The sequence below is a fragment of the Hypanus sabinus genome, chromosome 19, assembly GCF_030144855.1.
Source record: "Hypanus sabinus isolate sHypSab1 chromosome 19, sHypSab1.hap1, whole genome shotgun sequence".
Classification (NCBI taxonomy): domain Eukaryota; kingdom Metazoa; phylum Chordata; class Chondrichthyes; order Myliobatiformes; family Dasyatidae; genus Hypanus; species Hypanus sabinus.
Genome location: NC_082724.1, coordinates 24,177,071 through 24,203,048, shown reverse-complemented (window position 1 = coordinate 24,203,048; position 25,978 = coordinate 24,177,071). Strand labels below are relative to the sequence as shown.

At 38.5% G+C, this 25,978-nt stretch overlaps 2 protein-coding genes across 2 annotated transcripts in view; one reads left to right on the top strand and one right to left on the bottom strand.

Annotated features, from left to right (window-relative positions):
• dennd6aa (DENN/MADD domain containing 6Aa) overlaps positions 1–23,341 on the top strand; it is an 84,098-nt gene extending 60,757 nt beyond the window's left edge. The window contains exons 11-20 of the mRNA XM_059944194.1: positions 2,667–2,762; positions 2,894–2,988; positions 5,407–5,472; positions 9,499–9,563; positions 10,244–10,333; positions 13,716–13,769; positions 13,866–13,975; positions 18,589–18,691; positions 19,887–19,961; positions 22,563–23,341. Of these exons, the coding sequence (XP_059800177.1) occupies positions 2,667–2,762; positions 2,894–2,988; positions 5,407–5,472; positions 9,499–9,563; positions 10,244–10,333; positions 13,716–13,769; positions 13,866–13,975; positions 18,589–18,691; positions 19,887–19,961; positions 22,563–22,694 (886 nt within the window). The 3' untranslated portion in view covers positions 22,695–23,341. The remainder of the gene's footprint in view (positions 1–2,666; positions 2,763–2,893; positions 2,989–5,406; positions 5,473–9,498; positions 9,564–10,243; positions 10,334–13,715; positions 13,770–13,865; positions 13,976–18,588; positions 18,692–19,886; positions 19,962–22,562) is intronic.
• Positions 23,342–24,139: 798 nt separating this feature from the next.
• Positions 24,140–25,978, bottom strand: part of pde12 (phosphodiesterase 12) — a 28,574-nt gene continuing 26,735 nt past the window's right edge. Inside the window, exon 3 of the mRNA XM_059944196.1 lies at positions 24,140–24,592. Within this exon, the coding sequence (XP_059800179.1) occupies positions 24,462–24,592 (131 nt within the window). The 3' untranslated portion in view covers positions 24,140–24,461. The remainder of the gene's footprint in view (positions 24,593–25,978) is intronic.

The window sequence follows — 25,978 nt, the reverse complement described above, 5'->3', positions numbered from 1 at the left end:
TGCCAAATCTCTTCAAACTCCTAATAAGTTATAGTTGCTGTCTCGCCTTCTTTATAACTACATCGATATGTTGGGACCAGGTTAGATCCTCAGAGATCTTGACACCTAGGAACTTGAAGCTGCTCATTCTCTCCACTTCTGATCCCTCTATGAGGATTGGTATGTGTTCCTTCATCTTACCCTTCCTGAAGTCCACAATCAGCTCTTTCATCTTACTGATGTTGAGTGCCAGGTTGTTGCTGAGGCACCACTCCACTAGTTGGCATATCTCACTCCTGTACGCCCTCTCATCATCACCAGAGTCTACCAACAATGGTTGTATTGTCAGCAAATTTGTAGATGGTATTTGAGCTATGCCTAGCCACACAGTCATGTGTATATAGAGAGTGGAGCAGTGGGCAAAGCACACACCCTGGAGGTACGCCAGTATTGACAGAGAGCAAGGAGAATATGTTATCACCAATTTGCACGGTCTGTGGTCTTCCAGTTAGGAAGTCGAGGATCCAATTGCAGAGGGAGGTACAGAGGCCCAGGTTCTGCAACTTCTCAATCAGGACTGTGGGAATGACGGTATTAAATGCTGAGCTATAGTCAATGAACAGCATCCTGATGTAGGTGTTTGTGTTGCCTAGGTGATCTAAAGCCATGTAGAGAGCCATTGAGATTGCATCTGACTTTGATCTATTGTGGCAATAGGCAAATTGCAATAGGTCCAGCTCCTTGCTGAGGCAGGAGTTCATTCTAGTCATAACCAACCTCTCAAGTGAGATTTTAATTTGGGATGCAATTTTGTGGGCCGAAGAGCCTGTATTGTGCTGTATGTTTTTCTATGTTTTCTAAACTACAGTGACAATACTATAAATCTGCTTCTTTCACAAGAAGTTCTTTGTAATTCATGTGCATACATCAGCAGAGTGAAAATTGAAGCTCAAATAGTTTCTGTTGTGTATTTTAACTTGGGAAATTGGTAACTTATGATTTGTGGATAGTGTATGAGTGTACTTGCAGAGCAGTGGTGGTGAATGGAATAATGCATGCCTTTTATGCCTCTGAAGCTGAACACAATTGAAGAGCATATTCAAGAAGCTGTTTTTTGTAAAAATAGGAAAAACTTTCAGAACTTCTTTTTGCATGATCTAGACATAAAATGGTTATTAATTTCATTGGAAAATACAGATTGAAGCTTCTAAAATAACTTAAGCCTGCTCCTCCCAAAGAACAACTAATACAGAATAAAAATCAAAAATGTTGGAAACACTCAGAAGATCAGGGAACATCAGTGGAAAAGGAAATGGTTAACATTTCAGATCTGAAACGCTTCATCAGAACTAGGAAAGAGAAAACAAGTCAGTGATCTTCCAGTTGCCTGTCCTCCAAGAGGACCACAACCTTGTCATAGGGTTTGGAGGCTTGTGTGCCTCAATGACCTGGAGAGCTAAGTTGGCTAGAGTCAGGGCCTGGTGCTTTGGCTCTTGGTGGGGTCACCTATGTCAAACAGATCAAAGGGTAGAGGCCAGACCAAGAGTGGTCCACTGGTCCTCCATGTTTGGAGGTTCAGCTCAGGGCTAACAACCCTGACTGGTCAAAAAAAAATTGTTATGGAAACAACAACAAAGAATTCTTCTATATCTGTGTACGGCGGTATGCCTGAGGCCTTGCATGACTCAATACCAAGAGGAAGCTCTGAACACTGATCCTGGGGCACAATAGAAAAGATAACCACGGACAGACAGATATGGGGGAACCTTCACCACTGCCCTAAATGCCATGGGCGTAGCGGGCGGTTAGTGCAGTTGCCCGTCACCTTCTTGCTTTTTGCTTCAACTCCTAATTGTCTATGCCTCATGCACAAAAAGTTTGTATATTAAACTGCAATGCAAGCTTTGAAAATGGCATGTCTTCCATTTGGACACATTATAGCCTTCCATACTCCATGTCAAATTCTCCAACTTTTCATCAACTTACTCTTTCTTTCTGTAGCAGAATTGGCCATTTCTGACAATTATCCATCTGTAATCTTTAGCTCAGTTTTTCCTTTCCTTTAGTACAGCCTAACCTACTACTGTAAGTATATCCCACAGTCCTGTTGTTAGCAACGCCGAACACAAGCCAAAAAGCAGAATCTGCCTCTAACTGGCACGTTAACCCATTTGAATTCATCATAACATCCCTTGTCACTTTTATCCTTCCCCCCCCCCCAGCTTTTCTGTAAACTTATTTTATCTCTTTTCCAAATTCTGAAAAAGGGACTCAGACCTGAAACATAAAGTGTGCTTTTCATCTCACAAATGATATGATGAATGTCTTCAGCATTTTGTGATATTTTAGTTTTAATTGCACATGTATTTTACTTTGTTCATTACGTTCAGGACACAACCGCCAATCTAAAACTGTTAATATTTAGTGTGTAAAAGTAACACACACATTAGGATGTTTACTCTTTACATTCCTCTAGATGAAGAAAGTTGGAGGCTTCAGATTAATGACGAATTGAGTTTTTTTAAATACTGCAGAAACATTTAATTTAGATCTGCCGCAAGCTGCTTTGTGGTTAATAGAGTTCTCCAGCAATATCAACAGCGTTGTGATCTCAGCTGTCTTCTACACACTGCTAAAAGTTTCCTTCTGAGAAGTTACTTAATTATCTCCTCTTTTGATATTCATAGCTGTATTTCCCCGTTGAAATACTGCAGCGATTTCAGGCCATACTTTACTATCCATGACAGTGAATTCAAGGAATACACCACGCGAACACAGGCCCCGTGAGTGAATTGTATTGTTCAGCTTCCACATAAATATTTGAATGCATGAATGTTCAATGCTAGTAAATTGCATACCGATGCTTTTAATTAATTAAAATTCTGTTCTCTTGTTTGCTCTTCTCTTTACATAGACCACCTGTTATTCTTGGAGTGACTAACCCTTTCTTTGCCAAAACATTGCAACACTGGCCTCACATTATCCGAATAGGTGACATGAAGCCAGCAGGTAAACTTTGTGGGATATTTTTATTTTGCCAATCTCAATTAAGATGTCATTTTCATTAATAACCTCAGTAGCATTACCTTTAAATTTTAAGTAGTTTATTTTTTTAAAAAAAGGTAACTTTCCTTACATCATTTTTTGCTCTTCTGGTCAATATGTTATTTTTAACAACTGGACCATTGCCAGCTTTTTACATAGCCAGTGGATTGAATTTTATACATCCAACTTGCAGACATCCCACCTCCTGCATGTTGATAGCGGCTCCCTGATGGCTGCAAATTAAATACAATATCCCGGAAATCAATTTTTTGGAGAGGGAGATGTCTCTTTTCATGCTAAGTAGACCTATCAGTTTTCTCTGTGGGCGGGCTTTATACTTGACCTCAAAAATAATGACAGTGTTGCTCGCTGCACTGTTTGCAACAGTGATTTTTCTATTGCCCATGGTGAGTTAAAATGTAAGAGACACGTTGAGGTGAGTTTAACAGGTGTCATTCATTCATTAGCATAGTTAATGATATTTAAACTAGCTGGCTAGCTGCTCTATTGATGTCCAACCTGATGAGGCCAAACTCCCTGTAGACTTGCTTAACGTTGTAATAGGAATTTTAAAAAAACGACTCCATGGTAATATAATATAATGTAATATAAGTACATATTTCAATATCATATTTCCTGCACGTACCCAACTTGGTTTACAGATTAGAGAAAATCACTAAACAAAGTATTATGTACACCCTTGGAGGTCAACAGGGGGAGGGGGGGGTGAGTTTTTGCAGGGTGGGATGTCTGAACTTGATAGGTAGCTAATTAAATTGCTTCATGTGTCTGACATTTCTAAATTATCCATCAGAAGACTGTGAGCTATGCCTGATATGAAATAGTCTTCTTTTTCACCTGTTCTATATCCAAAGTTTTTTTGTTCTTTTTTCTCCTCACTGCCTGCCTAATAAAGAAGCAACTGGCCTTCAATTAACACACCCTCTACAACTGGCCTTCAATTGACACACCCTCTACAACTGGCCTTCAATTGACACACCCTCTACAACTGGCCTTCAACTGACACACCCTCTATACCAATGAAACTGATGACAGGTTGGGTGATTGTTTCACTGAGTAACTTTGCTCGATCCACCATGGTTGTTTGGATCTCTCAGTTGCTAACCATTTTGCCATAGTGGTTGCCAAAAGTGCCAGTAATATCATGAAGGATCCCACCCACCCTGTTCATGAACTGTTTGTCTCACTCCCATCAGGGAGGAGACTATGTAACGTCCACACCAGGATCACTAGACACCAAACCAGTTACTTTCCCCAAGCAGTAAGGCTGATCGGCACCTTCCCCCACTAACTCCCATCACTGCTCTATTATTTCCTGTCAGTCACATATGCACAGCCTAGCATCACTTACGGACATACAATCTATGTATAAGCTACATTTATATTTACTCCATTTTTTTACTATATGTGTGCTATATCTTTTGTGTTTCTTGTGCTGCATCAGATCTGGAATAACAATTATTTTGTTATCCTTTACACTTGTATACAAGAAATAACATTTCTCCTTTACATTTCCACACCATGTCTGCCTTCTGCTTCCTCTACTGCAAGTCAGGGGTAAACCCAAATTAGAGGAATGGCAATTCATATTCTGCTTTGGTAGTCTCCAACCTGACGGGATGAATGTTGAATTCTCCAATTTTTGGTAACTGTTCACCCTCTGTCCCTTTTCCTCCTGCAGATCCATCTGGCTCCCTTCACCATATCTCTTTCCCTCCCCACCCTCTCCATCAACCTCCCACTAGTTCCCCTCTTAATCTTTTTCCCTTTATTCCATACTCTACCTTCCTCTCCTATCAGATTCCATCAGCTTCAGCATTTCACCTATTACCCCCCCAGCTTGAGAAACCTTTCCCACAAGTTGCAAAATTTTCTGATCAATACTAATAGCTTTTTATATTTTATAATTTTGGTGAGACCAATAATTTTGTGTACATACATCCTGTATAGTCTGTTTTCCACGTGTTTTTTTCTCATAAGTTATCCAGTATCCAGAACTAAGAATTTCACTCTGTATATCTGAGCCAGATAGTTCTGTTTTAAAAAGGCTCCATTTCAGAATGAAGGTGTGCTTGCTTCTCAGCTTTCCAGTTTTCTCTCAACAAAAATCAATTAGCACAGTTATAGAATGCAATAAAGATTATTTATTATCAGTTTAAATATGTTCCACTTTCTAATAGGAATTAGAACTTTAAAAGATAAATGCATGAGCTGCTGCATCAAAATTTAAGGTATTTGATGAAAACAAAATAGATGTTCTTATGTTGTTTTAAATCTATTTTCCCTTCCTTTCTTTTCACCATCCCTTTATTACCTTTCCATTCCCTTGATAGAACTAATCTGATTTTTTTTCTGTTGTAGGTGATGTTCCAAAACAGGTCAAAGTAAAGAAATTGAAAAATCTTAAGACTTTGGATTCCAAGCCAGGTACTATATATCATTGGCTTGTTTAGAGTGTTACCAATTGTTAACTCAATTACTTGTTTGGTCATTTGTGCTCCAAGTTTAAAAATGGTAGTGACATTGTAGTCTGTTGTATGGAATCTGGGAGTCACTTTCTGGAATCTGGGAGTCACTTGCAGTGCTGACATTTATTGCCTATTCTTACTTGCCCTTGTGGGTGGTGATTAAGAGCATTGTGAAAGTACAGAATGGCGGTGCAGACTCGAGGGACCGAATGGTCTACTTCTGCACCTATTGTCTATTGTCTACTTTCACCAGTAGGACTACGGTGCTTCAAGTTGACAGTTCAAGCATGGAATTCCAGATTTTAGACCCAGTGACCAGTGATGAGTAGGATGTAATTTGGTAGGGAGCCTGCAGGTGGTGCTGTACTCACATGCCTGCAGAGCTGGGTCCTTTGGTGGGACTGGAGGGTATTACCTGCATAACCCTATGTGAAATACAGGTATGTGTCGCTTAACGTCCACAATACATTATGTGATTTGGACGTTGTGCGAATACCGTATTATATACTTAGCAAACCTATATGGAGGACTGTAGCGTACCTGTGTTGACTAACTTGGCAAGAACTTACACTAAAACTGTATACTGTACACTATAATACATACATACACTATAATTTTTTATTTCATTTTAAACTTTGTTGTAAACATTTTCTTAGCCTATATCACAGACAATTTATCAAAGAGGATCAGGATCATCCACATCACTGTTCTCAACTTGCTCATAGTGTTCCACTGGAAGAGTTTCAGGTTGAATAACCTGCATCGATTGTCATGATTGTCGAGTGTAACATGGCTAATTCCCGAGCAATAGCATTCACTGGTTTTCCACCTTCATATTGTTTAATAACCTTTTGTTTCACTTACAAATCAATGCATTTCCTTTGCCTCTTGCTGCTGCTATTTCTAGTGGTTTTGCTGTGTTTTAGAAGCCATGATGCACTTTACGGTAATATTTTCAAAAGAAAATTAAACAGAGAGATAACGCTACTACACTCGAGACACACGATACACAAGATTGGTTACATACGTTACGTTGCATTCTCTGATTGGGACGATGGACGTATATGCGATCAGACATTATCCGAACAGATGTTAAGTGGCGCACACTTGTACTGCACTTCATTACGTGTGTGGTGCACATTCGAGCCACAGAGTAGCAGAAATGCTAGGAGTGAATGTTAGCAGGGTTAATGGAAACTTAGTCATTTTGAGGTATTCAGGCTGCTCTTGTCCAAGCAAGTGAAGAATACTTAATCACACTCTTGTGGTCTGAAGGTAGTGGAAATACATTACGTTGTCAGGAATCAAGTCTCTCAACGTATGATACTTTCTCTGACTTGCTCTTTTCACCATGGTATTTCTGTTGCTAGTTGAGATGAGTTTCTGATCAATAGTAATCTTTGGGACTCAGCGATGATAATGCCACAGATTATGATGATTTGATTCTCTCTTCTGGGAAATAAATATTACATGACACTCTGTGTCATGAATCTCGCTTGCTGCTTGTAAGCCCATGCTTGAATGACGTTTAGGTCTTGCTGCATGTTCATTTGATGAGAAGTTGCTAACGGAGTTGAACATTACAGTCATCACTGAACATTCTCTCTCCCCCCATTGATCTTATTGTGGAACATTCATTAATGATTTAAGCTGATTGAGCTGAAGGCGCTTCCCTGAGACACCTGCCGTGATATCCTGACTATGACAACCACTAACAACTGCTTTTAGTGTGATGCATGACTCCAACCACTGAGGTGTTTTACCAGAATTCCTTGATGCCACACTCCATTAAATACTGCCTTGATGCAAATACACCATCAACCATGCCTTCCACCTCTTCGTCGATAATTAAACATAGACTAGGCCACAATTACACAATAATAATTTCCTATTTGTCAAAGTCAAAATAAATTTATTATCAAAGTACATATATGTTACCATATACTATCTTGAGATTCATTTCCTTGCAGGTATTTACAGGGGAAAAAAGAAATACAGTGGAGTTTATGAAAAATTATACATAAACAAAGACGGTGTGCAAAAAAGACTAATTGTGCAAAGAAGAAGAAAAAATTCTGAGAACTTGGGATGTAGGGTCCTTGAACTGGAGTCTATAGGTTGTAGAATGATTTCACAGTTGGGGTGAGTGAAGTCATCAAGATGCCGCTCGCGATCTATGTCAATGTTTTGCGGGCAGCTCATGTTTGTGAATCAGAAATAATTTGGCTGTTTTGCACATTGTGATGTAGCTATCAGTGTTGTAACTGCACTGGAACAGTTGATTGGAGGTGCAGCTTGTTTTAGGGTGCAAGTCTTAGTAGTGCGTAAGCTTAGTAGTAGGTCTTGGGTCTTAACCTGGGATGTTGTCTTGTCCCCCAGCCTTTTCTGTATCAAGTGCTCTTGCTTGTTCTTTGAAATCAGGTAGAGTGAAATGAGTTAGCTGCTGACAGATCTCTGTATTGATGGGGATCTCACAAGGAAACTGACGTGAATCATCTTTTTGGTACGTCTAGCTGTATGTGGTTTTGACCTCTTTGCCATTGACATGTTGGACTCTGTGGTGGGGTATTTTGAAGTCTGTTCCTTCCATTAGCTGCTCAGTTGTTTACAGCCATTCATAAACAGATGCACCGGATGCACCGTGCCACCTATATTTATTCTATATTTCTGAACACTCAGAAAGAAAAAAACGTTGCCTCTTGTGTTCCTATTACGTCCCTACTGACTCGACTTAAATCTCTTCCCTCTAGTTCTTGTTTTCCAAAACCTGTGATAAAAGACCTTGCCTATGTAACTCAAAATATTATGCATTTCCATGTGAGCTGCTGAAGGATACTGTTGCTTTAGCAAGTCTGGCATTTATCTCATCAAATTTGAACTACCAGTGACTGTGTGCTGCTAGGGTAGTTGGCCCCTGGCCTCTAACTGGAAGGTTTAGAAGCTCACTGTGATGATGGCCTCGAGGTAAGACTTTTCTGGTGTATGTGGTTCGTCAGTTCTTCTTGATGTTGAATATAAGACCAAGCGCAGTAAGTGCATCTTAGATTCCATCTTAGATGCGGTTGTGGTCTCTTGAGACCAGTCATCGGCAAATTGGAGATAACGAGCCGTCGCTTCCTATAACATTGTCTTTGCCTGTGGACTTGCATTGAAGCACTTGTATTTTCCAGTGTCTTGAGCATAAGTGCAAATGAAATCAAGATTGAAAATTCTTGACCAGGCACAAATCATTCATTTCCCACTTGGCTTCCAATATTGTTGAGAAATTTTGCTAATTTAAGCTGCTGAATTTCATCCTGCTCTTGGTTAATATAGTGAGCCACCTTGTCAGATAGGGAAGGTAATGAGGAAAATTAAAGCTAGAGTGTTTTCATGTGCCAAATCATATTTATCTTTCCACCAGCTATTGAGTGTGACTGAGGAAAGTTAGGCAAGTGGTGCTATTACAAATGTAGGTATATATTTAATTATAAAAATGAAGTGCTGGCAATACTCAGAGATCAGGTAGCACAAGAGAAACAGTTAATATTGAAACATTGACTTTCTTTCTCACTCTACTGGTACTGCCTGACCTGATGATTTAGAGCAATTTTTTTTTGTCTCACATTTTCAGAATCTGCTGTTTTTAAATTTTAATATTTCAGTATTGATTTAATACTTTATTTCAATGTCTGTCTGAAATATTAGTAGCATTGCTAAAACACTGGTTTATTTCATAATCTGTGAGTGATGTGAGAATTTGATAATAGACAGATTTAAAATTCTCATTGCTGAACATTTGGAGTTTCTGTTGCCTGGGAATCTGTGCTCATGGACTGGGTATGAGAAGGAAAGGTCAAATGATGCCGATTCAGAACACTTGCACTTTCAACTTGTTCACACAATTCTACATTGGCTAGTTGATTACCAACTGTTACCAGCCATGTTATCATCTTATACAGACAGGATAACATTTCTGATATCAATATTGTATAATTTTCTGCAGGTGTGTACACTTCCTACAAAACATATCTGAGCAGAGATGAGGATATAATAAAACAGCTGCAGAAGGTAGGCTTTAAATGGTGAATAATCAGTCACTTTTCTTAGTAACATTTTATGAGCTGTTGCATGGTGCACAGTCAGAGAGGATGAGTAATCCCCTTTGCAATGCCCCAGTAAATGAATAATGTCCACAGTAACTGTGTCAATGACTTCTTCAGTCCCTGCAGCTACAGTGTGTAAACACCAGCCTGATGTCATGTTTTTAAAGAAATTGATGTTGTGAATTGCTTTGGGGTTGCCCAGATGTACAATTATGCACAATCTTTTTTTATATTAGGAAGAAAATTCCTTCCACATAAAATGACCCAGATTCCATCCCAGTCTGAAGTACCAGCTCACTTTGCTATCACTTTACATTTCTAGTTATCGTGCACATCCTAAGAACGTAGATGTGAAAAACCATATTCAGAAACAGCGTATATAACATATGATTTTAAAAATCTGGTACAAGTACTCTCAAGTAATAATAAAAGATATTTTTTGCATTATCCACATAAACATTTTTTACCTAGATATTCCCTAAATTATATAGTCTTGGATGTGCCTTTAAAATTGTTTTGTTTTCTCAGGAGGTGTGAGTAATTCAGTTTTTAAATCAATGAACTTTGTGGACAAAATTTGCAATCCTGTTTTGAAGTAGATATCTTTATGTCCTAGTAAACCACAATATATTTGCCTCACTACAGGGAATACAACAAAAGCGTCCTTCAGAAGCTCAGAGTGTAATTCTTAGACGTTACTTCTTGGAACTGACTCAAAGCTTCATCATTCCACTGGTAAGTTAACTTAATTGAAAATGGCTTTCAAAGAGTTGTACAGTACAAATACGGGCCTTTTGGCCCAACTTATCCATGCTGACCAAGGTGCCTGTCTGAGCTAGTGCCATTTGCCTGCATTTGGCCCATCTTCCTTTGAACCTGTTCTATCCATGTGTTTATCCAAATGCCTTTGAAATTTTGTAATTGCACTGCCTCCACCACTAACCTTTAGCAGTTCATCCTATGTACCACCATCTTCTGTGTTGATAAACTTAATAGCCGCCTTTAGAACTTTCCCTTCTCACTTTAAGTCTTTGCCCTCCAGTTTTAAAGTTCCCTACTTTCTGGGGGTGGAGGGTGGGAGGGAGTCTGTGACCATCCACATTATCTCTGTCTCTCATGATTTTATAAACCTTATAAAGTCATTCCTCAAACTCCTTCACACCAGGAAAAACAGTCCCAGCCTAACTAGTCTCTCCTTGTAACTCAAATCTTCCAGTCCTGGCAACATCCTTGTGAATCTTTTCTGCATCCTCTCTAACTTGGTCACATTTTTGCCACAACATCGCAGCCAGAAGTGCTGACAAATCTCACCAATGCCTTTTACTCAATGCACAGACCAATGAAGGCAGACAAGCTATTTGATTCCTTCACCACTTTCAGGAACCAATGTACTTCTACCACTGGGTCTCTCTGCTCCTGGGTCTCCAGGTCTTGCATATGACCACATAGGCAACATCTATCAGCTGGTCACCTCTTCACGGATCTCAATCAAAATTGAGAAATGATTTTCCATTAACAAAACTATGTTGACAATCCCTAATGAGTCCTTGTCTAAATGCAGATGGATACTGCTTCTCAGAATCTTTCCCACTACGGGTGTTAGGCTCCCCTAGTTTGTCTTTGCAGTCCTCCTTGATTAAACATTCGCCACACTCCAGTCTTCCAGTACCTTACCCGTGGCTGATGAAACCTTTGCCAAGGTCCAGCCTTTCTTCCCTTGCCCCACACACCATCATAAGAATCACTTGGTCAAGCGCTGGGGATCTGACCACCTCAATGCTTTTTATGACTGCCAGCGCCTACTTTCATAATGTTCATATGTATATCGCTATTCTCATGACTGAATTCACTAGCTTCTATGAGCTCTCCACTGTAAAGGTAGATGAGCAGTGTCCCTCACGTATGCAGTTGTCTGTGTGCAGCCATTCTGATCCTTTATCGTGTCCTTTTGCTCAATATATTCATGGAATCTTTTGGGATTCTCCATTACCTTATCTGTCAAGGATATTTCATGTGCTGTCAAATATACTTCATACAAGCCATACTTAAAGATGACACCAAGTTGCAGTCTCTGTCGAGATCGTGACACAGACTTAGTTGGTTTTTTTGAGTTTGTAGGGATGGACTAGGGGATATAGAGGAGAGTTAGGAGTCGGATTAGGGTTTAGGGACTGTGATTTGGGTAGTTAGACGTCAGATTGGAGTTTAGGGCGAGGGATGTGGAGGAGTTAGAGGTCAGGCCTCCAGTCCGCGTTCAAAGGCCATGAATGGGTGACGAAGGAATCTAGAATCGAGGCCTCTGCTCTGCACTCAAGGCCAGCAATGTGGACGTTGGGAAGAAGGACTTCCGTTATTGTCAGTTGTCCCAGATTGACGCTTGTCCATGAGAGCGGGAGGCACAAGGGCCGGTTAGTCAGTGTGCTCAGAGTTCGAGCTGCAGGGTCCCATCAGGACTGCCACTGTGTGGGTGGGAGGGAGAAAAGGGGCTTGTTTTGTTACTTGCTGTGTTCTGTGTTGTTCTGCCGAGCATGGTGGACATGGTGTTAGTACTGAAATGTGCAGTGACACTTCCAAGCTGCCCCCAGCACGTTCTCAGATGTGCTGGTTATTAATGCAAACATGTTTCACTGTATGTTTTAATGTACGTGTGATAAGTAAATGTGACTGAAAATATTTGACCTTTTATAATCTTTCTCACTGGTACACTTGTAATCAAGTTAATGTCAGAGTACTTGAGTCCTTTTAGAGCCAGTCATACAGCAGGGAACAGGCCTCACTGCCTGCAAGTTTACACTAACCATCAGTCACTCATGTACACTAATCCACATTAATCCCACTCTTTATTCTCTCCAGCTGGAGGTGTAGAGGCATCAGCACTGGACTTCAGACTGAGAGGTCCAGAGTTCAAATCCAGCCAGCTCCCATTAAGAGCTGGTGATCTCTTTTTTTATAAAAAGACACCTCACCTGGCAGAAGGCAAACCATTGCTGTATCTTGCCTAGTACACGATTTCCCAATACGTCAGAGCAGCGTGGAAGGAAGTTGTCTGTTACCTGGAAGTAATTCCGGATGTGACCTACCTATTATTCTCTCCACATGCTCACAAACTCCCTCCAGATTCTACCACTTTCCTAGTCAGTAGGAGCAATTTACAATTACCATTTTAAGGCAGTAAGGAACACAGAGGACTCCTACATGGTCACATGGAGTGCAGACAAACTCCCGCCAGACAGCGTAAAAGATCAGGATTGAACTTGGGTCTCTGGTGCTGTGAGGAGCAGTTGTCCTAGCTGTGTAATTCTTTTGGTTCCAACTGGCCCATATTTTCACTTTTCTCCCCCGGTTAACTCGTGTTCTGTTCTGTGCTTCTTGTGGCATTGACAATCGTTCTTACAGTGGCTTAGCAAAACAAGCGTTCCTCTGTGTGTCAGCGTGAACAGTAAAGGTTCACATTTTTGAACCATTAAAAACATTGAAGCCTAATTCAAATTGTTTGAAATTGCATTTTATATACCTCCTTTCCTCACTTGCAGAGCTGGAACTTTTTAGCTATTTAATCCATTCACCAGATAGCTAAAAGTCCTGAATGAACAAACAAGGAAATAATTCTGGTGGTGTTGTCTTTTAAAAGGCTGACCACCACAGACATGGAGCAACTCAGGGAGTCTGGCAGCATCTTTGGAAAGAAATAGCCAGTCCGCATTCTGTGCTCTCAATGTGAAATATCAACTGGCCTTTTCTCTTCACAAATGTTTCCTGACCCACTGAGTTCCTCTTGCACTTTTAGTCTTTTTGCTCCAGATTCCAGCATCTGCAGTCTCCAGTGTCACCACAGATATTTCATTGAAAACATTGGGGTAAAGAAAACCTTTTGTTTTGAAATCCACTTTATTTTAATCCTTTTAATGTAGCTTCGAAAAGAAAATCTAATTTGGTCACTGTGGGTTCTGTAAGTGATTAATCCAGATTATTTCCACATTGTTCTGAAGTTAAATAATCCACATCTTAGAGAAATTGGTTTAAGTCTGCTGTGATATAATACAGTGCATGAGGAAGAAAATAATTTTGAGGAATTTGTTTGAACTAGTTAAGTATTTTCTCACTAATTTTGTTTCAGGAACGATATGTAGCCAGCTTGATGCCTTTACAAAAGAGTATTTCACCATGGAAAGTAAGTGAGGATTTTTTTAATTCTTCAGAAAATAGTTCATTTTTGTTCATGTCCTTATAACTTGTGACTTACATTTTTATTTAATGCCTGATTCAGAGTCCTCCACAATTAAAGCCATTCAGTGAAGAAGAGTTCATGAAAACGCTGGAAAAAGCAGGACCTCAACTCACCTCCAAGTTGAAAGGAGATTGGATAGGTCTTTACAGGTAGGTAGCGACTGATCAACTTGCAGTACACCTTAAAAAATTTAAGATGTTTTTGTAACCATGGCTTAAAGATTAGAGTTTGAAAGTATAAAATAAGAGAACAACCCAATGAATTAGTTGACTAATGAAATAGATAATAAGATAGTCGACAGAAACAAATGTGTGGCTATGAAATTCAGTATCGCTGTTGAGCTAAAATTAATATAAGTCTTAACCAAATGGGATTAAAAATGATGGAGAATAAAATATTTAGGGGAAAATTCGACAAACCTTTTTAAATATGATGGAAAATATGTAATACCTTATCTTTGCTTCATTAATCATGTTACATTAGAGGGATCAAACCCTGAGCTGGCAAAGGAAAGCCTTGAAAGTCACTCGAAAGAATCCATGCACAGTGAACTATTGAATGGATATAATTTTTTTTAAAAAGTCCAAAGCAAGGAAGTTTGGTTTCAGATTGAACCTTGAAATATGCATCGTTCATAAATGATTGGACTACTGAGCTGTACAACAAACAGTCTTGGATTTTATCTATAAACTGAGATGGGAAAATTAATAACTTTAAAATAAGGGACTTCTTCATGCAGTTCAAATAAAACATCATTCTGAAACTAGACTTTAGAAGAATAATAAAGTGAGATATGTAAGTATGAAGGCTGTATTGACTAAGGTAGACTGGGAATCGCTGATTAAAACAGTAGAGAAATAATGACAGGTATTTAAAGAAATACATATTCGTTTGAGGAATAAAAACCTAACTGGAAATATGATCTATTCATCAGCAATAAGGAAGTTAAGGATAATTAACTAAAAGAAAACGCTTTTAAGATGTTGCAAAAAAGCATGGTAAAATTGTGTTTTGGAAAAGTTTTGAGAAGCAGCAAAGAATAAACAGAATTCTCAGAGAAAATGGATTGAGAAGAAATTAGCAAAAAAGCATAAACAGAATTGTAAGATTCTGTGCAACAAGAGAAAAGAGTACAATATCTCGTGTATCCTATTGAGATAATGATTAGAATCTGTAATGGACATTAAATACAGTAGATAACAGAGGCATTAACAAATGTTGAGAGATAATGTAGGGAAGATAAAGGGGAACTTGTGGATTAATTTGGCTGCATTCACAAAGGTTTCATTCAATGTGCTGGGTAAGATTTTGGCTTCTGTACTTGTAGGTAAGTGTGCCTTAGTATTTTAGATTAAATCTCGTGATATATAGAGATGCTGTGGGGTGGAATTATAATTGGCCTGTACTCACTAGTGTTTTGAAGAATGAAAAACAAACTCATTGAGGCAACAAGTTTCAAGAAGGAATTGATAGGATAGATACCATGAAACTGTAATCCAGAATTAGAAAACATGATCTCAAGATGAATGGTTTACTTAGGACAGTGATGAACAGAAACCTCTGTGCAAAAATTTGTAAATCATTTATATTCTTTCCCCGGAAGAGCTGTGGATGCCTATTCGAGGCTGAAGTCCACAGATTTTTTTCATACTGGCAAAATCCGTGATGGTGGAGAACGGAGCAGACTCTCGGAACTAAGTATTCTACTTAGCTTTTATTTCTTGTGTTCTTGCAATGCTTTACAGAAGTGACTTGCAGTTTATTCAAAATCAAGTGAAATTAAATGTTATTATTTAATTAGAATAATTGTTAAAATTTAAAATAATTTTTAAAAAATAAAAATGTATTTTTAAATTAAGATATCCTTGCAAGTGTACTACCAGAGACTTTGGTCAACATCTTCAACTGTTTTCCTCCTGTGCCTCCTCCTTCACTCCAATCACTTTTCCTCTCTACCTTTTCAGTTGCAGCAATATTTATGTATTTCTCATTACCAAATTTAGTAGCTTGTGGCATTGAATATTTGTTATCTATGGGTGCTCTAATTGCTTAATATTTTACTCTTATAATGGGAATACAACACTTAAGTATTTGAGCATTTGATGGTGTTCTAATGTGTAAAATGTTTGTATATAGTTGAGGTGGACTCCAAATCAAATGATGAAATCTTCATAAAGTAATCCTTCAGTCCATTTCTTCCCACAACACCCACCCCCTGTTGAATTTACGGATCATGTTTCAAGAAAAATGTTATGAATCTTTTAATCTCATTCCCTGAGCACATTCATGCTATCTCTGGTGTTAAAGATGCATTGTTGGCTGAAAAAATTTCATTATCAGATCAGTATAGATCCTGGCAATTTGGAAACATTAAAGAAGAGATAAAATTCTAAATGTGTATGGCAAAACTTCAATAACCCTCTATCTGACTATTCCAAGTAATCATCATCTGACTCGTCTGCTGTTTCACGCACTCCACTTACACTCAGTGGGGCCCTGGTTACTTTTCTCTCTTTAGACTCATCTGGGTCACTGAAAAACTTACATTAGTGTGCAAATATTAAAAGTTTATCAGGATGTAGAAACAACATCCAATAGTCCAGAACGCCTAACAGTCTGGCACTGCCAAAGCCTCAATTAGCGGAGTAGTAGGACCTCATGAAGATGCTTGCAAGTGTCCATAATACCCCAAATATTTTACAATTCTATTAAAATTGAGTGCCTCTCAAACTGATAATTGTTTAATAAGTAGTATTGCTGGAGAAGGAAAACTCTGATATTAAATCTCCACTGCCTTGCGACCATTCCCACCCACGGGAAAGGCTTCGGGAGTAAACCCCGAGGAAGAAATCAGGAGCCGGGGTCCCTAAGGCAGTTTGATGTTGTTTACAACTTCACTCTAGCAACCTCTGCGACGACACTGGTGCCAGACTGTATTGGTGCTTGCCCTTGCCTTGGACTACATCAGTCACGTGAAGAGGGGGAGCCCACTGCATGGGCAACAGATGGTCCTTCAAATCCTCCTGCCCTGGAGAGGACACAGTCCACCAGAGGGCAAACCCAAGATCCCCCAGATTGACAGCTGCCTACAATGGCTGGAAGAACACAGCCAGTCAGAATGGCATTTGTAGAAAGAGAAATTCGTTTCATTTTTAGGGAAATTACCCTTCCTCAGAAGTTCAGTAATTACTGTGTGTCACTGTTTGTAGTAAAGGGAAATCCAAGGAATTAATAGTGATAAATTCTCACTGGTTCCATTATGGGGTTTTACAGAAAGCAAGTTGGAGTAAAGAACCATATTCTTCCCAACTTCTTTCAATTCACAAATCATTCTTAACTTTTGAGAAACTATGCATGTAATTTTTTATGTGAATTGAAAAAAAAAACAAGGATTTATAAACCAGTTAGCCAAACAATTGTCAGGAAATGAAAGTCTATAGATAAGGGTGTAACAATTAACCATTTGAAAATATTCAGCTTATCAGAAAGTACCAGCAGGGATTTGTTAACAGTAGTTCATATCTGATAAAACTTAGTCACTTTGGAGATATTAATAGATTCATCAAATTGGATGTAAGTGACAATGAATATCAATAATCGAAGGCTGCACATATCTTTGTTTTGAAAATGACAAGTATAATTTGGTGATGAAGCTAGCTGCTTTAGTTTTAAGGAAATGCAGCAGAGTTTTTCTGGATTGATATTGGACATCGAGTGTGAAATTATAAGGAGAGATTATACAAACTTGGAATGTATCTGTTGGAAATTGAAGTGTGAATTAATCAAAGCTTTTAAAAGTATTAGGAACACTGATAGGCCAGATAGAATGGAATTATTTCTGTGGGTTGATGAGTCAACCAATTAATTTCTGTGGGTTGACCTAGCCAGGCTTGTCAGGGGTGAAGTTAGAAACAATAGATAGATACTTTATTGATCCCAAAGAAAATTACAATGTCACAGTAGCATTACAAGTACACAGATATAAATATCAGAAGAGAAGTAGAAAAAAATAAGTGACCTCAAACAGTCTAACAGGAGGGAGATCATCACTTCCCCAGTTATAGGTTAACACATTATAGAGTCTAATGGCCAAGGGTAAGGATGACCCAATATAGTGCTTTTTGGAGCAGCGCAGTTGTCTTAGTCTATTACTAAAAGTGCTCCTCTGTTCAACCATGGTTGCATGCAGAGGGTGAGAAATTGTCCAGAATTGCCAGGGTTTTCCATAGGGTCCTTTGTTCTGCCACAGCCTCTAGTATGTCCAGTTTGATACCTATAAGAGAGCCAGCCTTTCTAATCAGTTTATTGAGCCGATGTTGATGTTGCCCCAACACACCACCACATAGAAGATTGTACTGGCGGCAACAAACTGGTAGAACATGTGAAGGAGAGGCCTGTACACTCCAAAGGACCCCGGTCTCTTCAGGAAGTAGAGGCGACTCTGGCCGTCTGTACAGTACATCCTATAGCAACTAGAAGTTTAGACTCGTATCATTATGGTTGGTGTTAGCCCAACTGATAATTTTAAATCTAGGTATTAAGGAATGTGGGCCACAAAAAACAAATTTCGAGTTGTTACTTGTCAATAAAGACATCACTCAAGGTGCTCATCCTGACAGGCCATTTTCCAAACAGAATCAAAGGTTTACTTTTCCTGTTAACTTTGCGATTGACAAAATAAAACTCAAAAATGTCCACTGTCTATAACAATATTCATCCAGTGCTCTATGTTCTTTTTACGTTTGTTTCTTATTCAATTAAGGCAATTCCTGAAATCACCAAATTTTGATGGTTGGTTCCGGTCAAGATGGAAGGAAATGACACAGAAACTGGAGGCTTTGCACCTAGAGGCCTTATGTGATGCAGTAAGTAAAAGTAAAGGGAATAAAATGTAGTCTATGTTTTGTGCTTTGTAACAATACTTTGTTCTGCTGTACAATAGGTTGCTCATCTGTTAAAGAAAAGTGGGAGGTAAACTGGAATTGTAGACCAGTCAGCCATTTTTTTTAATGTCAGGAAAGAGGAGTGTGAATTGATAAATAGTTTTATGACTATCATGTTTACTGAGGGTCAGTTTATTAACAAATGCCATGCAAGTAGTCATTAGATACAAGGTCACAACGAGGAACTGGGGAACTGATAAATAATGTTGTAACAGTGGGATAGAAGGTGTCCTGGAGCCTGGTTTTTCCAGCTTTCATATCTTCTGACTGATTTGGTTAGAGTGTGTGGGGGCGGGGTGGGTGGTGAAAGGGAATTCTTTGACTGTGCCGATTGCTTTACTGAGGCAGCAGGAAGTGCAGAGTCCGTGGAGAGAAGGCAGGTTTTTTGTGATGTGCTGAGCTGTGACCACAACTGTCTGAAGTTTCTTGCAGCCACGGGCAGAGCATTAGCCATACAAAGTTGTGATGCATCTGGACAGGATGTTTTCAATGGTGCATCAATAAAGATTGATGAGGGTCAGAGGGACATGCCAAAATTCTTTAGCCTCCTAAGGATGCTTTCAAAAGTAGAAGAGTCTCGGACCAGTCAGAATAGAAGGACATCTCTTTAGGACAGAGATGAGGAATTTCTTCAGCCATACAGTGGTTAATCTGTGGAATTCATTGCTGCAGAAGACTGTGGAGACCAATTCATTGATTGTGGAGGTTGATAGATACTTGATTAGGAGGAGTGTGAAAGGTTACGGGGAAAAGATAGGAGAATGGGGTTGAGGTGGAAAATTATACAGCCATGAGCCATGATCAAACAGTGGAGCAGACTCGATGAGCCAAGTGCCTAATTCTGCTCTTAGAGTATATTTTGTGGTCTTAAGTAGAGGTACTAGTAGTTGGACCAGGGCAGACTGTAGCTCAGGATAGACTGGCCAACTATCTGAAAATGTTCAGTTGATCAGGAAGTGCCAGCACAGATTTTAAAAAGAGTAGATTCTGTTGGTTGCTGATCCCTGATTTCTATGCAAAACCAGTATCTATCCTTGTTACTGTATATTGAGGTGATTCATGAAGAGCCTTCAATCGTGTCTTCAGATTAATTTGAATATGATCTGTTCCTTCCTAGGATTTACTGATCTGGATTCAGAAACACACTGAAGTTGAGGTAGTGGATTTAGTACTAAAATTGAAAGAGAAATTAGTAAGTACATTTTGTGCCATTTTTTTATTTAAAGACTAATATTGTGGAATTTCAGTTTCAAAGTAATTTCAAACCATGACATACTGATAAGAGAACATTGTATATTTACAATGGTAAATAAATTTATCAGGTGAAAAAAACAAGCAAATACTCCACTTTAAGAAAGGTATGGGAAAATGCAGGTGCAACCTATTCACTTGCAGTAAATTTTTGTGATAAAATATATTTTAAATTTGCAATGTAATGATCAGTGTGTACTGATAGGGGCTTGGGTAAAACAACTTTTTAATCATAGTTGGGCTCCTTTCATATTGAGCAGATTTTGGCTTTAGGAGGTGCTTTGGCAAGTTATTTTTATGTGCTGTAGAATCACATCTACTGCTCTGTGACACTCAGTCTCAAGCACAATCTTTTTCCATGCTTGTGGCATTGTTTAGACTTCATTAAAATTTCATGAAGTGTCAATTTGACTTTCATTTATTTACAGAATACTGATTTCCATATTTAATTATTCCTCTTGAGACAGGTAATGCTTTAGAGAGTTATAGTCATAGAAAAATACAGAGTGGAAACAGGCCGTTTGCTCACTGTCAAAAGTTCATCGATTACCCAGGACTCTAATCCCAATTAATTTTCTTCAATTCCATCAGCTCCCCCCCCCCCCAGAATTTCATTTGGCTTCACACTAAGGGCAATATACAGTGGCAAATTAAGATACGTAATCTGTGTAAGGCATTTGATAGTAGATATCAAATCATTAAAACTGGGCTAAAGAAATCTGCAACTCAGTTGTAATGAGCATATTTGATCTGAAATTGTAACTCGGTTTATTTTCCCACAAGTATTGCCTGACCCCCTCAGTGTTTCTAGCATCTTCTGTTTTAATTTCAACAATCTTCTTCAATGTCGCAGTCAGGTTTAGTAATTTATTGTGTGTAGCAAGTGTATTGTTACATTCTCAAGCTTGGCATATACTGATCAGGCCTTTACAGAGTCCAAAACCTCTATATGAACTGCTGTATTTGTGTAGTTTTTCTCAAACTTTCATGTGCAATTACTGCATTTTAAATGGAATTTAAATGAAAATGTTACTCGTCAATACAAAAAACAGGTCTGACCATATATACAACACAAATGAAACATCTTGCAAATGGGGATTATAAAGTGGTGTTAAATGCAAGAAGCTAGCCTTGTCAGTAATGACCTCTAAATTTCCTGTCACCATTAGCTGACAAATAATTAAAGATAATGTGGTCAAGCAATTGTGTTCATTCAGGAACAAACTGAGCAACAGCAATGACTGAAATGTGTCACCAGGAGCTTTCAGGTAATAGCTTTGGCCTAAGAGAAAATTCATAGGTCAAAAAGAGACTGTGTAGTAAATTCTGGAGGTTTGTGTGAATGCATAGCAATGAGCTGTAGCTTGAAGGCTTTTATCCTGAAGAAGACAAGGGTCTTGCTGTGATGGAAATGGCTTTATTTTCACCAGGTTTCTAAAGTAGGCGGTAGTAACCTAGAACTGAAAGCAGTATATGCTGTCAGATACATGATTAGGTACATACAATTCCTTCCTTCCATCATTTGAGGCCAGAAGTGGGTATGATTTTGCAATTCTCCAGGCTAAATTATTTCAGATTCTAGAGTTTGTTGATTAGCATCTAAAGATGTGCTGATGTAGCAAGTAACTCATACCATGAAGATGCTGGACAATGGCCATCTCCTACATAAGCAAGTTAACTGTCTATCCTTCCGAGGACATCATTGCTGAATACCCACCATCAGAATCTTAACTGGAACAGTCATATAAAAACTCTGATTCCAAAAGCAGGTCACTGGCAAGTCTTGGCCTGTGGCAAGTGACTACCCCTTCCAGTACCTACAATCCATAAAATAACAAATTACCCTTTAATTGACAAGATGTGAGCATCTCTGACAACACCATTAAATGACTTAACTGGCCATGTATAAAATTAATTCCCTCCAACACTGGTATGCTCTCCTGCCAGTTATACCATTACATGTTTACTGCAGGGGCTCTCTGAGCTACTCCAACAGCAGCTACTAATCAAGCATGCAAGAATACCACCTTCTGCAAGTTCTTCTCGAAGTGTCACACTATGCTGGTTTTGAATGTGTTACTGGGTTTCTGTTGTCATTGATTCTAAATTCTGAAACCATCACTCTGTACAAGTAGCTTCACCAGTTCAAAACACTGGTCACCACAACCTTCTCAAAAGTAGTTAGGCCTAGGAAAGAAGTGAAGCTTATATTCCTGTCAACGGACATTTTATGAATGACTGATCTTTCTTTTTTGTTTCTAACCATCGCACTGTTGCTGAACAAACCAGCTTCTATGCCACTGTCTTTCAGTTTGATTACAAAACATGTAGCTCTATATTTGGAAGTGAAAGCAGGGAGAACTAAAATCACACAGGAAATAATTGTGAAAGAACGGTTGAGATGGAGTAACTGATAACACCATATAACAAGAAATTAATTGCTCCCATGAAATATTTTGTACGTAGATGTTTCATTATTAAAATAAATGTAATGTGACTATGGAATACTGAGATTTTCTTAATACACATCCTCTCCATTAAGCTCCAGGCCAAGCAACATCACCTTCCTGTGAAACAAGACACATTGAAGAAATTGCAGATGCACACTGAAGCAATAATTTTATCATTGCCGGAAGACTTGCAAAGCATCCTGCTAAAAAATGGCACAACATGATCTTTGTACGCTTCCTCTTAAAGGCGTTTAACTAGAACGAGCACAAATACACATTCCAGATAGTACTGAAAATAACGTGGGAAGAAAAATAACTTTGGAAAGTGGAAAGACCAAGTGGAATGAAGAATATAGCCTCTTCATAAGATTCATCAGGATGAGTATAATCCATGGGATAGCAATGAAGTAGAACAAACTAACAAATCACTGTTTAAACTGAGTGTGTATGTGTTTGAAATGCTTCTGATTATTTTAACAATCAAGTTTCACAATGTGGTGCCAAGTAATAAGCTTGGTGTCTGTATTGTACTTCCAGTGGATAATAATGGAGGGAAGTTTTACTACTAATGTTTGTAATGCAGACTAGGTATTCATATAAAATCTGTGCAAAGGTCAGCACTGGTTATTTGCTCAAATGCATATTTTAATTTACTTACACTTTTATATAAATGTCTATTCTCATATGAAAAGATATTACTAATTTGTAGAATTATGAGTATTTGTATTTAAATGCGGTTTAACTTTTAAGAATGAAATCAGGATATTCACAAGCATACTTTGGTCAACACCAGAATGACCAAGCATTGTTTTTACCAAAGCATTAAGTCAACTCTACAAAATTTCTAATAAACTTTGCACTATTTTTAATACATTTTGCGTGTTTTGTTGACAAATATTTGAAACCTGGATTTGCTCCCTCATGGCGTATTATAAAAGTGCATTAGCAAATGCATACTATTCTTATGCACCATCAAATATTGAAGAAACAGCAACACAATATTTGAATAGCAGCTGCTTTTATGGAAGAATCATGAGCACAGAATTATCTGCTGTTCTTTCAGAATACTTTTCAACATTCACATCTAGAAACTGGGACTTTGGTTTGCATATATCCAAAGGTTCATCCACAAATATAGGTGTGTGTGTGCATGCATAATATTATAAATCCAAAATTATGGATCAATAACCCAGAAAAATGAAACGCTGCCAACTACCTCAATTACCATCCAAGTGTATTCTTTCAGCTCAATTTATCTTATCATAGACTTCCATATTTTGCATTTCCATCTGGAGAGGTTACATTTGATTTCCCTTGCAATTAAGTTTTCTATCTAATATACTGTATATGTTTTGTGTGAAACTATTAAAGCACTTGCTATTTAATAAGCACATGCCATAATTCAGTCTTCTGGTCATTTATTTTGGAAAAACACAACTTGCATAAACATAACTCGGTGGAAGAGTACAAACATATTCCTAGTAGCATGTGTGTTTTTCTTTTAAATCTATGATTTTGTTTTACTATTATGGAAACAACCAAGTTATACCTTTATCTTTAAATAAAGAAGCCTTATTATTTTGCACCTTCTCTAGGAATTTAAAACACCTACTACCAGTGCAATTACTACAATGAGTTAGAAACTAAGGCAGTTATTTCATACATGGAATGAGGTGAACATCTTAATATTTTATTTGAGAGCAAAATTGTATCTTTTTTCCCCTGTTCATCAAAGTCACTCAAAACCCAAATATTGAGAAATACTGTGTACCAGAATAGATAGTCTTCCAGTCTCTGTAAATTCCTTCTCTTGGTTTTGATTGTTCCACAACAGGATGCAACGAATTGGCACTTATTGTAAAATAATTGATCCCAAATCGTAACAAAGAGTATGTTGAGTTTCAGGACGTCATCAGAATTCTACGTATGTAATTCTTAACAATGAACTGGATTGCTTTGACAGCATGTAAAGACATGTAGCTGAGTCAATTTTAGATGAAATAATGTAATGAGATTAATTTCAAGGCCTTGTTAAACTTTTGGAAATGAGAAAATCTGCAGATGCTGGAAATCCAAGCAGTACACACAAAATGCTGGAGGAGCTCAGCAGGCCAGGTAGTATCTATGGAAAAAGCACAGTCGACATTTCAGGTCAAGACCCTTTGGCAGGAATTTTAATGTTTATTATCAAATGGTTGCACGTGGGTAGTTCAGATAAATTAAAATTAACTAAGCCTATTCACAAGTTATTAAGTTCATTATAAGCCTTTTAATATATTTTATCAATTTATTTCTTGTTTGATTTTGTTTTTTGTTTGATTGGTCCTTTGAAAAACATTGCCTAGCCTCACATTTCATTAACTAACAAATTTGTTTAGTGTGAGTCCAGCTGAAATTTCATGTCCAGTTTACAATTTTCTTTTGCATTTTTAAGTCACCCTTGCTGCAAATAAATTGCAGAACAGCTCTTCACCAAATTAATCTTAGTGTAAAGCACCTACTTATGTCTCCACTTAAATTAACTGTAGATGACCATAAGACAGAGCAGCAGTATTAGGCTGTTCGGCCCATCGAGTTTACTCCACCATTCCATCATGGCTGATCTCGGATCCCACTCAACCCCATACACCTGACTTCTTGCCATATCCTTTGATGCCTGACCAATCAGGAAACCAACTTCCGCCTTAAATAGACCCATGGACTTGGCCTCCACTGCAGTCTGTGGCAGAGCATTCCACAGAGTTGCTATGCTCTGGCTAAAAAAATTCCTCCTTACCTCGGTTCTGAAAGGTCGCCCTCTCAATTTTGAGGCTGTGCCTTCTAGTTCTGGATACCCCTACCATAGGAAACATTCCCTCCACATCCACCCTATCTAGTCCTTTCAACATTTGGTAGGTTGCAATGAGATCCCACCCACCCCACCCCCACATTCTTCTAAATTCCAGTGAGTACAGGTCCAAAGCTGCTAAATGCTCCTCATGTGTTACCCCCTTCATTCCTGGGATCATCCTTGTGAACCTCCTCTGGACTCTCTCCAATGACAACACTTCCTTCCTGAGATATGGGGCCCAAAACTGTTGACAATGCTCTAACTGCAGCCTGACTAGTGTCTTATAAAGGCTCAGCATTATCTCCTTGATTTTATATTCTATTTCCCTTTAAATAAATGCCAACGTTGCATTTGCCACGTTTACCACAGACTGTAAATGAACCTTCTGCGAGTCTGGCATGAAGTCCCTCTGCACCTCTGATGCTTGAATTTTCTCCATATTTAAATAATAGTCCGTACTATTGTTCCTTTTACCAAAATATATTATTGTACATTTCCCAACAGCGTGTTCCATCTGCCACTTTTTTGCCCATGCGTTCAATTTGTCTAAGTCCTGCTACATCATCACTATCTACCCCTCCACCTATCTTTGTATCATCCACAAACTTTGCCACAAAGCCAACAGTTACATCATCTAATTCACTGACATGCAATGTGAAAAGAGGTGGTCCCAATACT